The sequence below is a fragment of the Perognathus longimembris genome, unplaced genomic scaffold (assembly GCF_023159225.1).
Source record: "Perognathus longimembris pacificus isolate PPM17 unplaced genomic scaffold, ASM2315922v1 HiC_scaffold_4831, whole genome shotgun sequence".
Taxonomy (NCBI): Eukaryota; Metazoa; Chordata; class Mammalia; order Rodentia; family Heteromyidae; genus Perognathus; species Perognathus longimembris.
This window is the reverse complement of record NW_025960192.1, coordinates 10,121-26,872: the sequence shown is the minus strand read 5'-3', so window position 1 is coordinate 26,872 and position 16,752 is coordinate 10,121. Positions and strand designations below refer to the sequence as shown.

General features: G+C 41.8%; 1 protein-coding gene and 1 non-coding gene across 2 annotated transcripts; both read left to right on the top strand.

Annotated features, from left to right (window-relative positions):
• Positions 1–993: 993 nt before the first annotated feature.
• LOC125344956 (rho-related BTB domain-containing protein 3-like) lies at positions 994–11,437 on the top strand (the record flags this gene model as incomplete). The annotated part of the gene is made up of 3 exons (XM_048337233.1): positions 994–1,271; positions 9,019–9,115; positions 11,348–11,437. Coding segments are annotated over exons 1-3 (424 nt in total), but the record flags the coding sequence as incomplete, so codon positions are not given.
• A 2,866-nt stretch (positions 11,438–14,303) lies between these two features.
• Positions 14,304–14,405, top strand: LOC125344957. The gene has a single exon (XR_007209680.1). It is a non-coding gene; the product is annotated as a U6 spliceosomal RNA (small nuclear RNA).
• Positions 14,406–16,752: the final 2,347 nt, after the last annotated feature.

Below are 16,752 nucleotides of genomic sequence, written 5' to 3'. Positions count from 1 at the left end.
TTTAGGAAAAAATACTTTTGAAATTGGTGAAAGCTATGTAGAGAATATGTGAAAATGAAGACTTAAGGCAAATATTAGAATAAATGCATTGAGAAAGTTACAATGTTACCGTATTCCTTCATAGACTGTTGCTCTATTTGTGTTCAATATTTACTATGTTCTTAGCTCCACAGCTAGAAAAGAATGTAAAGAAGGAATAGAAGAAAAATTACATGAAAATTACATAAACAATTATACTTATTAAAGAAACAAGCCAGATGTAATGACTCCTGCCTTTAATCCTAGTTAATTAGGAGGCAGAAATTGGATTGTGGTTCAAGGAAAGGCAAATGTTAGCAAGGGCTACTATCAACCAATTCAAAGCTGAGTATGGTGGTACCTGTTTGTAATCCCAGCTATGGGGAAAGCATAAATAGGTAGATTGCAGCCCAGGCCAGCCTGTGCAGAGAGACCTTATTCAGAAAATAAAATAAAAATGACTGGAGGAATGGTAGAGTGCCAGTGTAATACACAAGAGGTCCTGAGTTCAAATCCCAGTGCAGACAGCACAAAACCAAACAAGGAAAAAACTTGGCGGATGCCAGAAGCTAGAGGAAGGGGGCATTGGGGGGGAGTTGTTTCATGGGTACAGTTTCGGGTTGGGAAGATGATGTTCTAGAGCTGTCTTGTTGATACACTCTTAACAGTGTGACTGTACTTCACAACCCTGAATTGTATGCTTAAATCATTGGGAAGGTGTGTTTCCTGTTATAGTCTACCACAGTGAAAACAAAACAAGCCTGGGGACTAAAGCCAAGAAAGCAAAATCGCAGGGACTGGGATTAGCTAACAGTGTAGTGAGTTTATACCTGTGCATTGATTAAGGGTAGTTACAGAATCACCTTCTGGTGAATTGAAAGAAAAAAGAAGACTTCCTTCCAAGCTGGAAGCTTCCTAGATTCTTGTACAGTGGAGTCATAGTTTGGAGTGGGGACTGCCTCGAGGCCTTTCCTGGGAACTGTAGTCTACACTGGCTAACACCTTTCTTGTTGGGGATGTGCTTTCTGTGGTCATCAGAGCAGTCGTTCATCACGTTTGTGTCTCTTATTTCCCTTCTCGCATCAGCTGGCATCTTCCAGGCCATGTGTCTCCTGATCTGTGCTGAGATGTACCAAGTGTCCAGGCTGCAGCACATCTGTGAGCTGTTCATCATCACGCAGCTGCAGAGTACGCCCAGCCGGGAGCTCGCCTCCATGAGCCTCGACATCGTCGACCTACTCAAGAAAGCCAAGGTGTGGATGCAATGAAAACAACTTACTAGCCTTTTAGTTTTGAATTTTATTATTTCAACAGGTCCAATGAACAGTATGCCACATTCATCACTTGAAAAATTCATAAGTGCAAACTTGGTGCTTGATAATCTCACCATAGATGTTCTATAGTGTGCATATTACTCTACATTACATTTCCGTACTTCTTTAGTGTATGTTTTTCCACTACCGGACACCTCTGTTTGTTCTAGGAATAATTATTTCTTTTTTCCAAACTGTAAGGTTTAATAACCTCTTCTACTTTTTCACATTTTGTGCTGTCTTATTAACTCAGTGTACTTCCATAGTAATATCTTAAAATATAAATGAGAAAATTCAGTGTTGCAGTTTTTAAGAAATGGGTGAATTCATATACATCTAATGTTTAATAATGAAATGACTCATTTGAGGAAACTATTAATGTTTCCTTCAACAAATCTGAAGAAATAGGAAAACGACTTCATAAATAAACATGAAACTATATCAGAGGATAATATAATGAATAGGTTAATTTGGAAGTGAGTTATAAAATAACGTCACTAGTACAATAAACGAAAACAATGCCGTTGCTCTCCAAACTTGTGTTTGGGCCACCTCCTAGCAGTGTCTGTCCTGTCTGGTCTGCAGTTACCCCTTCCCATCTCCCGTTGTAACAAGGCCTCAGAGAGTGCCACCAGCTGCCATTTCCCAAAGTAATGTAAGAGCAGAGTGGCTGCCAGGTCTTTAGATAGTCATTGTCCCAAACTCATCATTTGCATGAGTCTCGAGAAGAATGGGAAGGAGGGCTCATTGCCCAGGCCTGCAGGCTCTTGGTGGGGCTGGATACCAGGCAACAGAGGCATGATCTGCTCTGTGGTGGGCTTCAGCATGGGGCAAGACACCCCAGCCTCTCCTGGGGCAGGTGCCAGACTGTCTTCAAGTGGAATGTCTTCAAAACCTTGCTCCTGCTCCTCCATAACTTCCACCTTTGTAGGGTGCAACAGGTCTGAGGGGCCCTCAGCAGCGAGGGTGTGGATGGCTGCCGGCATCTTGTCCTGACCCTCCGTGCCTTCCCCTGCAAGGTGCAGTAGCAGCTCCTGCAGCTGCTTCTTCTTTTCACTCACCTCCTGGGACAGCTGGGTGACACACTGGTCTTTCTCCTGATACATCTCATCAAGAACGTCCATCTGTTCTTTGTAGAAAACTATAGACTCTTGGATGGCACTGATGTGTTTGGACAGCTGGTCACACTGATGGTGGAGGCCGTCCACTTGACTCTGGTAGTCCACCTTGTCAGGCAGGTTGTGGGTGAAATGGAGTTTCAGCTTGATCTTGGGTATGTGTGCATTCTGCTTCCTGTCTCCAGACACGCCATGGCTCCAGCTCTTGGGGAAGATGGGCTGATGCTCCAGCTTGGTCTGGCACTGGGCTTCCAGGTTGGCCAGGCACCTGCAGTGGGCCTGCAGCTCCTGCAGCTGCTGCCTGAGGTTTGCCTTTGATTGAGCAATTGCTAGTGCTTCATACTCTGGAACTGTCACATCAGAGGGTATCATCTTCTTACCCTTTTCTTCTCTTAGGCTTATTCCTTCCCCTTCCCTCGGGAGAGCCAGGCCACTCAGCTGGGCCCGAAGCTGCTCATTCTCCTGCCTTGGTGCTTCTAGGTACTTCAATGTGTCCTGCAACTTTTGAGGTCCCATTTGGTCCTCTGACTTGGTCTGCACCTGCTCCTGCTGCAGCTGCTCCAGCAGCTGGGTCTGCTTCAGCAGGTGCTGCCGCAAGGCCTCCTTCTCGGACGTCAGCTGCTGATGGGAGGCCACGTGCCGCTCACAGGCGGCTCTGAGCTCCCGCAGCTGCTCTAGGTACTGGTCATGCAGCTCCTGCAAATTCTGAGCTGCTTGGCTCTTTGCTTCAGCGATCTCTTTGCATTCAGTTGACTTCTTCTCGAGCTGCTCCAGCTTTTCCTGCAGCTGTTTCTTGTCCTGCTGCTCCGAGTGCAGGATACTGGCGAGCGCCTCCTTGTCTTCACTCAGCCTGTGGAAGGCGTCCCGCAGCTGGGCCAGCTGGTGTTTCAGTTCTTCGTTGTGCAGCAGTGTGCATCGCACGGTCTCACGTTCCTTTTCCATGGTCTCAAAGCTCTTGCGTCGATCCTCAGCTTGCTGCTCCCATGCCTCGGCCTTCTTCTCCAATATCCTCAGCCTCTCCTGCTGCTCCAGGTTCTGGAAACGAAGGCTCTGGGTTTCCTGTATCTGGATGTGATGTTGTTCTTCCAGGTTCTTGAGCTCCTTCTGCAACTGGAAGGCCTGGGCCTGTTGCTCTGCCAGCTGCTTTCTCAGCGCCATCACGTTGCTCTCCAGCTCCAACACCTGCCTCGCCCCTTGCTCTTTCTCCTCTGTCAATTGGCTGTTCTGCGCCAACAGCTGCTGGGCCTTCTCATCCCACCTGGAGCGCTCTACCCTCAGGTCCTCCGCAAAGGTGTCTCTCTCCACCGTTAATGTTGCCACCAACGCTTTCATGCTGTCTAGTTGTCTTTCCAACTCTGCCCGCTCTTCCAGTACTTGTAACTCAGGACTTTTGATCTCCGTGTCGGCCTTCTGCGTCAGGAGCACGTCCAGCCTCTCCTGCAGCTTGGTGTTCTCTTCCTCCAGGTTATCATAGCTTCCGATCTTGTCCTGGAGCTGCAGCTTCAGGTTATTCAGGGCGTTGGTGAGCTCGAGGTTGCTGGTCTCTGCCTCATTCTGCATGGTGAAGGCTGCAGACAGTGTCCTCTCTAGCTCCTCCACGCGTTGCTGCGAAGCTTGCAGGCGGCTGGCACGATCGGCATGCTCCGCTTCTCTTTCATTGGCCAGCTGCTGCACGTGGGCCAGGGCAGATTGTAAATCAGAATTTTCTGAAACCAACATCTGAATTGATAATTTGTGGAGCTCCAGATCTATCTTCTGTGCTTCCACAATACAGGCCATCTTCTCATTCTCTTTGCCCTGTTGATCCTGGAGCTCTTTCCTTTCCTGCTTTAGTTGTTCAATCACACTCCACAGCTGCTGGTTGCGTATTCTGCTGGAGTCCAGGGCAAGCATCAGGTGTTGGTAGCGCCTTTCTAGATCCTTGGTGTCATTGGGACCCGGGACAGTCTGGACTGTGACAGCTGTCATTGTGTCCAAAGGCTCCGAGTTAGTGTGATCTCTGGCTACACCCTCAGTTGAATGACAGTCCCCTGTCGTGTTCGTTTTGGGGACATCTCCCTTTTTTGTTTTCTTCTTCCTCTTGGAAACTGCAAGCCTGTCAGGACAATTTCTCTGCTGATACTCTTGAAGGAGTTTCTTTCCTGAAGCTATTTTCTTTTCTCTTGTTTTTTCAGACATCTCAGCACTGGGATGGGAAAGATGAGGGGGCCCCATTCCCAGGCTCTTTGAAATCACTTTTGTTCTCAGAGTCACTAAAAACGATTCTCTGTTTCCTACTCTATTTCCAAAAATCACCTCAGTTCTCTCACTCACCACTTAGCACCTCTACCCTCTTCAATGGCTGGTAGTGGTGTAAGTCACCAAAAGGAATACCAGTGTAACTAGGTAACGTAGAATGTGGGTGTGGCCCCAGTTCTTGTATCTCATTGGTCAGAGAGAAACATGAAAAAATGGGGGCGGGGTTAGAATCTTGTAATCCAGGTAGAATGGGTGGACTCATGATGAGAACTGCTCCCACAGCTCCTCCCCTGTACAACAGTGTCTAGTTTGTTTGGGGGACCTGCTCTTACCAGATACATGCAAAGTTTTACAAGTCCACTTTCCTGGCTTCCATCATACAGCTGTGGTCACCAGAGTTTCCACTAGGCTTCCAACTGCTCTTCAGGAAGTGGCACCAAGAAACATAGCTATCTGCCCCTATCCTCTTGTTCTGCACATATTTACTGTCACTTGTATTCTGATCAGGTCTTGATTAGAACGTACTCATGAGCTGCTGGCTGCTGGCCATGAGCACTAGACATGCTGCACACCTAGACCATGCACAATGAGCACATGTTGCACACACTTTGGTGGTGAGCTCAGAGGATTCAGAAACACAGTCATGGGAGGAATGACAGTGTTTGAGAATTATGAGTTGCTTCCATCCAGGTGGTATGTGAAATCCACACGGGTACGGAAGGAAGAATGATAACTGCAGATGACTAAAACAAATCTGCTAGCCAAGCAGTCAGCTAACCATCCACATCCAAATGATGCTCCAATATGTGCAGAATCCAGGTTCTGGGGCCAGTCCTCTCTCGCTGCAGAGCCCTTGGACATGTGCTTCAGCACTGGAGTGCTTGCTTTTCCTACAGTGATGGGCTGAAGTGGTTGGGGAATCCATTTTGTGTGGCCAGCTTGTCCTTCCAGTGAAGAATTCATGCTGGTCATGGTGGTACACACCTGAAGTTCTCTGTGCTCAAGTCGCTTCTGTGGACTCAGGCATTGTCTCCAGAAGGCCACTGTGAAATGCATGGTACCAGACTAGGGGTGGCGGTGAACTCCTCCATCTCTAGACTAAGGTGGCAGCTAGTCCTGAGCCCCCACAGTGACCGGCCCTTTAAATACTTTTATAAGATATCTTAAAAATATTTTTACGAGACACAGTGGTGTCTGTGACTACGTAGTGTTGCAGCAGAATTAATGAATGTGGAATTTTTCTTTCGTCAGTGGTCCTTAGCCAGAATCATTTGGGTGTAGTGCTCTGCTGAGTCACACAGGCATGATAGGAAATTGAATTTCCATTGAGTCGCCCTTCCCCCACAAAAAAAGATGACTTCTCAGAGCTTCTAAAAGAAAATGACAAGTTGAGCCCCTGTATAGTGATAGGGGTGATTAGATGAAATTAGTTTATGTCTTCATTCATTTCCTGTGTATGTCAGAAAGTGAAACTTTTATACAGGAGAAACTAGTGTACTTTGCTAATCCTTGCAGTTTCCCTTTCTTTGAATGTTTTACCAGCTATGTGAGGAATTTAGCGAAACACAGTTTGAGACAGACTGAGCATCCATGTCTTTGAGAGATGGGCAGTTTGGGTATTTTTCACTTTTCTTTCCATTCTCTCCTACCTTCTCTCAGTTGTCTACCATGATTCTAGCTTTGGTTCATATTTCTGTCAAAGAACTTCTTTCCTTCTTCCTTTTTTTTTTTTTTTTTTGGATGATGTTGTGGTCTTGAACTCAGGGCCTGGGTGCTGTCCCTGAGCTCTTTTGCTCAAGGCTAGAACTCTCGCACTTTGAGCTGCCACATGTCCACTTCCAGGTCTTTTTTTGTTTTTTGTTTTTTTCCTGATGATTAATTTTACATAAGAGTCTCATGGACTTACTTGCCTTGACTAGCTTCAACCATGACCCTCAGATCTCAGCCTCCCAAGTAGCTAGGAGTGCAGTCATGAGCCACCAGTGCTTGGCTATGTTCCATCTGTTAATACACCAGAGATCCTTGTTTGTTTGTTTGTTTGTTTTTCTCTAACAAATCAATTTCTGACCAAAATGACGATTCCTTCTCTTCTTCCATGGAAGCAATAGCTATGTAAAATTTGTTGAATACTGTAAAGTTGTATGTACTATCATATTAAAATTTAGTATGTGTTCTTAGAATGTGTATCTAATATTTGGCTACCTGGGTCCATATAATTCTGGCTCTTTTCTGTGGCTCTTAGGTAATACTGCCATATTCTTTATATAGCTCTGAGGTTGTATCGCATTTAGTTTATGGACTTTTTAATACCTTTCCCTTTTATTCTACTTCAGTTTAAACTTACTATGACAGTATATACTTTCCTGAAAACCTAGTTTTAACAAAGAGATGCTTTCTATCTCATGTCAAGAGCTTACAATGGTGGTATCTTAAATCTTAGTCACAAGTAAGATTCCAGCTAGGGCACCAATGATATGTATCTATAATCCTACCTTTTAATAAGGAAGCCGCTATCTGAGGATCATAGTTCAAAGCCAGCACAGGTAGAAAAGTCCATGAGACTTTAATCTCCATTTAACCAGCAAAAAACTGGAAGTAGAAGTATGGATCGAGTAATAGAATAGCAGCCTTGCACAACCAAGCTAAGGGACATGCTCTAGCCTTGAGTTCAAGCCCAAGACCTACACACACACACACACACACACACACACACACACACACACTCATCAGAAAGTATAAGATTGTGCATTTGAAGCATATTTTTATAGCCAGCTTTTATCTCTGATTTCTTTTCTCTTTCCAAGTCATAACCCTTAGGCCATGTCCTGATGTCCTGACCTTCTGGTGGTAGGTTATCTACTCTGAGTCAGTCTTCTCATGGCTTCATTGCTTTTGTTAAAATAACTACATGTCATACTCCATTACCTTTAGCTCATATTTATGTGCTTAAAGAGGGGGAAAAAGTTAAAATGTGATAGGACATAAAACTGTAAAGTTCCTTCCAGCTCAGAAATTCTGTGTAGTGATAAAAAAGATATGTGTTTGTTTGTACAATATGCTTTGAACCTATATTGAAATATTTTCATACTATATAGCTTATTGAAAGTTCTTGTTTTTGTTTATTCCTTAAGATATGAAATAATAATGTTAATTTAATGCTATTTACTATGCTTGCATAATATTACTACTTACCCACCACTTTTATAATATTTGTGAGTATTCTGAAAAGCACCATCCACAACCAAAAGCTGGATACATCCTAATGTCTATCTGAGGATGAACAGTGTGCCATGCACATGTAATATAATACCGTTGGTCTTTATAAATGAATGGCATTGATATATGCTACACTGTGAATGAGCCTTGGAGAACATGAGGCTAAGAGACGGGGCTAAACATTTCACTCATATGAGACACTGAGATTAGTCAGGTTTATAATGACAGAAAGTAAAGTAGAGATAACCAGGGCCCAAGGATGGGAGGATAAGAGTAGTTATTATGTAACGGATGTGGACTTTCAGTTTGGAGTGATAAAATAGTTCTGGAACTCCATAGGGGTACTAGTGGCATAAGTACGTGAGTATACTTAGTGCACTGTGCTGTACACTTAGGTGTGGATAATATGGGAAGCCACCTGCTACACATATTGTATCACAAGGATGATGATAACAGCAATAAACTGTACTTACTCAGCACGTTCTTTGAGTCAGTGATTGGCTGGACTAGTGAGTGTCAGTGTTTTGACCCCAAGGTTTTGATGTCAGTGGCCATACTGCTCTCAGTTTCCTTCAGCATGCAGCTTTTTGAACTCACCATGGGGAGAATTGTGCAGGAAGTCATGCTCAGTGTAACCGCAGGTCCACTCAAAGCAGCTGTTCAAACCTTACCTGCTCATAGCAATATTTGCACGTGAAAACTCACACCCTTGGCCGATGGTGTTTCCTCCTCAAAATAGTTCTGGGTTTGCTCCTCAGATGGACTCGTCTGGCTGGTGCTCTCTATAATATTTTTCTGTGATGGAAGTACAAGTGCAGCTAGGGAATTCTATGACGGTGAATTAAAAGCTTCAATTCAGTCTCTAAGAGCAACAGTTTTGTGTTAATCACTTCAGCGGCAGCATCTTAGTGTTGTTTCTCCTTCATTGAATGAAGTGTTTATTATTACTTATAAATAACACTACTCTCTCTGCAGTGACAGTCCTGTGAAGGCCGCATTACGGAGACAAACGTGGAAGGAAGCTTCTCCTTGATTTCTCTCAGGCCGTTGTCTGGCTGCAATTTCATAATGGTGATTCTTATGTGCAATGTTTTTTCCTTCTCATTGTCTTGCAGTTTCACCACTCTGATTGCCTCTCCACCTGGCTACTTCATTTCATTGCCACTAACTACCTCATCTTCAGTCAAAAGCCTGAATTTCAGGACCTTTCAGGTAGATCACCAATTTCACTTTGAGAAGAAAGCTTCTGGGGGGAGGGGCAGGGCAGTGCCCAGCTCAAGTGGTAGAGCAGAAGCCTGAATTCCATTTCTAATAGCAAAAAGTAAATATGTGTAGTCTTTGTTCTTGAGATATAATTGCAAAAACTGTAGTTTTGGTAAGTTAAGAAAATTTAATATAGTCCCTTTAAGTGATTCAACAACTGCATGACACTTTTATTTATTGTTACTTGCGTTACATAAGCAGTTTGACTTCTGTTACACAACAGATTTTCTGATGATTATTTTATAGTTGGAATGGCATTCATTTTTAAGTGCGGTACATTTTTGTCTGAGAGATAGAGTAGTCAAACTGCCTTAGGTTAGCATTTACTTGTGGTAAATGAGATTTTAGGTTTTGTTTCATTTTGTGTTTTCTTTTTGCTTCTTTGGTCAGTCATGGGGCTTGAACTCAGGGCCTGGGCACTATCCCTGAGCTTTACTGCTTAAGGTTAGCACCTTAGCACTTAGAGCCACAGCACCACTTCTGAGATCTTAGTTTTAACTACCTAAATAAGTCAGAAGCAAAATTTAAATAGTACTTTAATAATTTCTTATAAAGGATCTCAAGTACTGTTATACACATGTTAAAATACATGGTCTTTGGGCTGGGAATATGGCCTAGTGGCAAGAGTGCTTGCCCCATATACATGAAGCCCTGGGTTCGATTCCCCAGCACCACATATATAGCAAATGGCCAGAAGTGGTGCTGTGGCTCAAGAGTTAGAGTGCTAGTCTTGAGCACAAAGAAGGCAGGGACAGTGCTCAGGCCCTGAGTCCAAGGCCCAGGACTGGCAAAAAAATAAATAAAAATAAAAATAAATAAACTACATGGTCTTTTAAAGTTAGATATTTGTATCTCTTAAGTACATTTATGTAGGCACTCCTTATATTACTTTGGAATAACAATTTTTAATTGATGAAGTATTGTGAATTTGCTGTGTATATGTAATACAATTTCGAAGATAAACTGTAAGACAGAAACCAGTCAAAGGGTGAGATTCCTAATACTACATAAAAGGAAAGAAATGAAAATGGAATAGCTTTCAGAGTAGACAGTCAGATTCATCTGCAATTAATTACAGTGTGCTTATGCTATTATCCAGCATAGATGCAAGGGGGAAACTTGAACTGGAAAGACAAGGAAATTACCAGGTGCTGGTGGCTCATTCCTATAATCCTAGCTACACAAGAGGCTGAGATCTGAGGATTACAGTTCAAAGCCAGCCCAGGCAGGAAAGTCTTTGACACTCCTATCTCCACTTAGCCACCAGAAAACGGGAAGTGGCTCTGTGGCTCCTCAAGTGATAGAGCACTATCCTTAAGCTGAAGAGCTCTTTAGCTCAAGGACAGCACTCAGGCCCAGAGTTCAAGCCCCACGACCAACAACAACAGAAAATGACAAGGTAATTAAGGAATACTTGGTCAAGTACTTTCAAACTCTGGACAGAAGCTCTTCACAGAAATGCCTGAAGGTTGTCTTCAGTTGGGGACAGAAAGGGGTGGGTAGGAAAGAAAGAGAAAGGGAAAGAGGAGGGCAAAAATTATCTCTCTTGAATTTTCCTTTCAGTGTAGTTTGCTTTTATCTGTTTTATAGCTGAGAGTTCTATATAAAGTTTTACTCAGTAAACATGATTCCACTGGCAGGCTAGGGCAGGGTATGTTTCACCAAGACTAGGGAAACTAGCAGAGTGAAAGACCTGGAGTTTCAGAATGGTGGGATCCAACATGAAAGCCTAGAAACCAAAGAATGAACTTTAGGAGAAGTCAGTCCTCTGGAGCAGTAGCAATCACAAGAGAATGGATAGATTATTTGATAACGAGGACCGAGTTGAAGGTAGGACAAGAGTACAGAGTTTAGAAGGTTCACTTCAAAGAGACTAAGTGAAAATAAGTGAATTACCCTCCAGGACAGACAAAGGTTTTACTGAAAAAGAAAAGGGAAATAATAAATACTACTTGGTGAATGTATGGACAAGCCACTTATAATTGGAAATCATTTAACAAACACAACAAAAAGCCTGGTGTTGGCTAAAGTAGTATTAAATGATTCTGGAAAGCTTCAGGGAAGAGGGAAGGGTATATAACAGAATGAATCTCATCTACTGTGTAGGAAATTTAATAGTTATACCTTAACAGATTCAAAACAAATATGTTCAATTAACATTCTTTTCTCTTAAAATTTTAGTGGAAGAACGCAGTTTTGTTGAAAAGCACAGATGGCCGTCAAATATGTACTTGAAACAGCTTGCAGAATACAGGAAGTATATTCACTCCAGTAAGTGTCGTTGTTTAGTCATGTAACCTGGAGTTTTTATATGGGTACATTTCTTTTTTATTTTTATAACTGTGAAGATTGGGATGCCTCTGAATTCCAGTAAAATTCTTATAACAGACTGTATATGGGTGATTAAAAATACATCACCGTACAGCTTAATATATTAGTTCTCTTTGCAAAAACACTACTGTGGGTCTTAAAAGGGAACATAATACACTTCAGACCAAAAAACTAAAGCTTCTTTCTAGAATATAAAGCTGTTCTTTAAAATATACTGTTCCTTTAGTGACATTAAAACTCTGTCCAGCTTAAAAAAAAAGTTCATTAACAGAACCATATAGGATTAATACAGAAATTTAATCATGTCTAAGTGCTCTATTAAAATAAGGAGCCTTTAAATACCCAGTGTAACTATTGGTACAGTCAGAAATTTAGGGGAAGAACTAATCATTCAAACAAGATTATGGTGGTGGCCACCATATGCCACTTGGTTCTGAGTCAGTGACCGTGTTTGGATGAATAGCATGAAGAAAAGTCCGTGTTTCTTCCAGACAATCTTGCCAGCTTGTCTTGTCCCCTCTCTAAGATTCTGGTTAAGCAGGAAACCTAATCAGGCTTTAGTGTCTAACCTGTTTCCTGGGTTCATCTTTAGTGCAGTTGTCAGATCTTTAATTCTTAACCACATTTAGAGAAGGGCTTTGTTCTTTCACTTTGCACTGTGCCAGGTGCAGACATACCAATTATGTATATTTCCTGAAAAGAAAACTACTGTTGTTTTCATGCTCAGACACCATACTCTGATAGCAGAAAAGAAACTGATCTCAAGAGAAGAGGGTGTGGCTTGTTGGAGGGAAGAATGCACAGTTTGGACTGCTGAAATTTGTAGTACCCAAGACAAATACTGCCACTTCCAGTGGTATGTGAGAAATGCCTTGTGCTAGCTTTGAAACACTTGATTGTGGCTCAGTTCCAAATGAAGAAGTATCTTCTTACTCATTCTGAAAGATGAGAATGTTGGTAAGAATGACTCTTTTGCCTGATTTTCATACTACATGTGTATAAAGACACAGGAAAAAGATGCTTGTCATGATAACTCAAGAAGTGTTCTCTCCTTAGTGTATTTGGTAAGATTTGGATGTCAGTGGTTTGAATTGCTTGAATACTTTCCTGTAGATTTCAAAGCTATATGGTGTGGAGTGATGTTAGTTTTGTACTTCAATTACCTTACCCAGTAAGGTAAAAGGAAGGATATAAATCAGACTGTCATGTGCAGAAAGAATGCTAGTAGAGAACAGAATTAGAATTTCTGTCCTATTGCATGTAATGATGCCAGGTTATGGAAACGATTGTTCTATCACTGTTGTAACTACTTTCAACGTGCTACGTGTAACCGTAGCTTCTATTATTGATGATCTTTTTGTATCCGCTTCCTGTGCTTGTACTATCTCAATATCTTATCTGAGTACATTGGAAACCGTGTATACTGGTACTAGAACTAGGAAACTGAAAGGGAATATCAAAATCGAGAGACACAGGGTAAAAAAGACAAACGAGGGGCTGGGGATATGGCCTAGTGGCAAGAGTGCCTGCCTCATATACGTGAGGCCCTGGGTTCGATTCCCCAGCACCACATATACCAAAAATGGCCAGAAGTGGCGCTGTGGCTTAAGTGGGAGAGTGCTAGCCTTGAGCAAAAAGAAGCCAGGGACAGTGCTCAGGCCCTGAGTCCAAGCCACAGGACTGGCCAAAAAAAAAAATAATAATAATAAATAAATACAAAAGACAAATGACTACAAAAGCAATACTTGTAAATATGGTGTAAATGAACTGAACAACTCATGGGAGGGAAGGGCAATGGGGAGGGGGAAGGGAGGAATGAGGGACAAGGTAACAAACAGTACAAGAAATGTATCCAATGCCTAACGTATGAAAATGTAACCTCTCTGTACATCAGTTTGACAATAAAAATTTTAAAAAAGTTATGTCTGTACTTCAGACCAGTGGAAAAGATCTTGGGAGCCAGAATTCATTGTTTTAATTCCCAAGTGAGTTCACTGTGAACCTAGGTGGAACACCTCTATCTGTGTTTAATATGAGGATATAGTGATTTCAAACCCTCGCTTTCCCAATGGCCCTGGGATACTGGGGACTCAGGAGTCTTGTCCATTTGGCCCCATGTGCTTTCCTCAATGTCCCAAGGATTTGGGATTAGACGTATACTGTCACCTCTGGCTTATAAATAGTACTTTATTTATTTGTCAGTCATTGGGCTTGAACTGAGGGCCTGGGTGCTGAGCTTTTGTGCTCCAGACTGAAATTCTACCACTTTGAGCACAAGCATCACTTGCAAATTTTTGGTGGTTAATTGGAGATAAGAGTCTCACGGACTTTCCAGCCAAGGCTGGCTTTGAACATCAATCCTCAGATCTTGGCCTCCAGAGTAGCTAGGATTACGTGTGAGCCACCAGGGCCTGGCCACATAAATACTATTTTAATAATGAGCCTTAACCTGCAAAAAGCTGAGAAATGCAGAATAATGGATTTTAGTTTCTTCTGGTTCTATAGTATTCAGGATAAGTTTAGGCAGATCAGTGATATTTTATGGCATAATTTTCCATTGACTATTTGCTATATTGGACAGAAAACAAGTTAACGATCTAGTTGCTACCGTCATTTGCTAAAGTGATAATAAAATATTTTTAGTTATCGTAATTTCTTTTTCCTGCTGGATATCCAGAAGTATTTTCTTGGTACATGGAATATATTAGCAGGACTTAGTGTCTACCAAAGTGTCTACCAAAGGACTAAATAAGCATTGTTATTTCAAAAGAAAGTTCTGTTTTACCTTGGCCTAAAGGTTACATTTGTGCTGGCTTTGGTAGCACATATACTAAAATTGAACTATACAGGATTAGCACGGCACCTCCATGAGAATGACATGCAAATTTATGAATTTTTCTGTATTTTAAAAGGGAAAGATGGCAGGTGAACAATACTAAAATACGTTGTGTCTATGTATGAAGATGGTATAGAGAGCTATTTAAAATTTGCAAAGTAGGAGCTAGGGGCAGGGAAAAGAGAAATGGAGGGGATTAATCTGATCAAAGTATAATATGGGAAAGCTTGAAATACCATGGTGAAACATTTTTGTATAATTAATATACGTTAATAAAAATATGACAAAGGATATATTTTAAATCCATAGGCCTTACATCTTATTTTGAATAAATGTATCACTACACTTCAGGAACACACAGACACACACACACACACACATACACACACACACACACACACACACACACACACACACACACACGAGAACTGCCTAAAACTATACCTGCTCAGTCCTGCACATTAGGTAGTAGCAAGAACTCATGAAGACTACTTTAAAGTCATTACAGTTTAGGAATCCTACTTCTGTTTCATCATCTCTCCCACCTTCTCTCCCTCCCTTCCTCCTTCCCTCCCCCTCCTTCCTTCCCTTTTATTTCTGCATTAGGATGGTTGTAGCCAGTGCAGGCACTGGGTCCACTAGCTACTACCTGTGGCCATCTTGGGGAACTTTTTCCTTCTCCACTTAGGCCTCATTTGTTCTTTCTTTTCTCCAGGGTTTCTAACATTGGCCTCCTAGTGACATCTAGTGGTATCTGTGGCATAGAGCTGCCAGCTTTTTCTCTGATTTTTGACTCTGGTTTTGAGTTCTCTGATTTTGATTTCATGTATTAAGAGGGACAGTTCCAGTTATTGCTTTCCACATAAGAGACCCCAGGCCCTGTGCTCTGAGGCTCCGGCTCTTTCTGGGTAGGTTTCTCAGGTATCATGTCCTTCCTCTTAGAGATGTTAACACATTACTTTCACTAGTTTTGTGAGGTTTCACTACAGAGAAGTTTGAAGGGACTTTACTAATCTGGATTTCTTACTTCTCCTAATCAGTAAAAAGTTTGGTAGTATTGCTCTTCTTAGGCTACTGTGATTCAGGTAATAAGAAAAGATGGCTTTAAATGCCTCCTAGATGCTATGGTTTTTAAATCATTGTCTCAACCTACACTTGACATGGATGCCTGATTGACTTTTCACTGGGATATCGTGGCAGAGACACTAGGGCTCACTAACATCCCATCCGCTTCCACTTCCACTTTACAGTTGATTGAGGTCATGAGTTTTAAGCAATAGGTATTGAATGATAGGAGACATCTGCAGATGCCTCCTTAACTGTCATGAGTGTTAATAATATGGTGGCATCTCTATCAGCCTGAGTCTGTTAAGTGACTGTGTGAAACAAAGATCACATGCTTCTTGCCACATATAGCTTTTGACTTCCACTAAGCTCTAAAAGATAGAACTTAATGGTGGAAATGTAAATTAGTATAACCACTCTGGACAGTAGTCCGGAGGTGCCTCAAGAAACTAAACATAGAACTCCTCTACTTGACCCAGACAGACCCATCCTGGGCATCTGCCGTGAACATCATGAGCCAAGATAGGATAAAGACATCTATACATCCATATTCACTACTGCACCATTCACAATAGCCACAATATGGAAACAGCCCAGATGTTCCCACAGTAGATGAATGGATTGAAGAAATTGGAAAGAGTGGGGCTGGGGATATGGCCTAGTGGCAAGATTTCTTGCCTTGTATACATGAGGCTCTGGGCTTGAATCCCCAGCATCACATATACAGAAAACGGCCAGAAAGTGGCGCTGTGGCTCAAGTGGCAGAATGCTAGCCTTGAGCAAAAATAAGCCAGGGACAGTGCTCAGGCCCTGAGTTCAAGGCCCAGGACTGACCAAAAAAAAAAAAAAAAGAAATTGGAAAGAATAAAATTATGTCATTTGTAGGGAAATGGATGGAACTAGAACAAGTCATGTTAAGTGAGGTAAGTCAAGCTCAGAAAGACAAACAACACATGTTCTCTCTGATATGCAGAAATTAGATCTAGAATAGATTGGGATATGATAAGTTATACAGCATTCTAGATATACACAATGAGATTTTCTTCTTAGGAAGGAAACATAGAGAAGTAATGCCTATGTGAATTTATATATAAAATAATACATATACATATATCTTTATTTATATAAAATAATATATATAAAAATGAACTCCAAGATATGGAAACAAGAAATTGCTCTTTTTAACAAAAATATTTATTTATATATATATTATATATATAATATATATATATATTATAAAAAATATTTATTGTCTTTTTTTTTTTTGTTTGCCATTCCTGGGGCTTGGACTCAGGGCTTGACACCGTCCCTGAGCTTCTTTTAGCTCAAGGCTAGCACTCTACCTCTTGAGCCA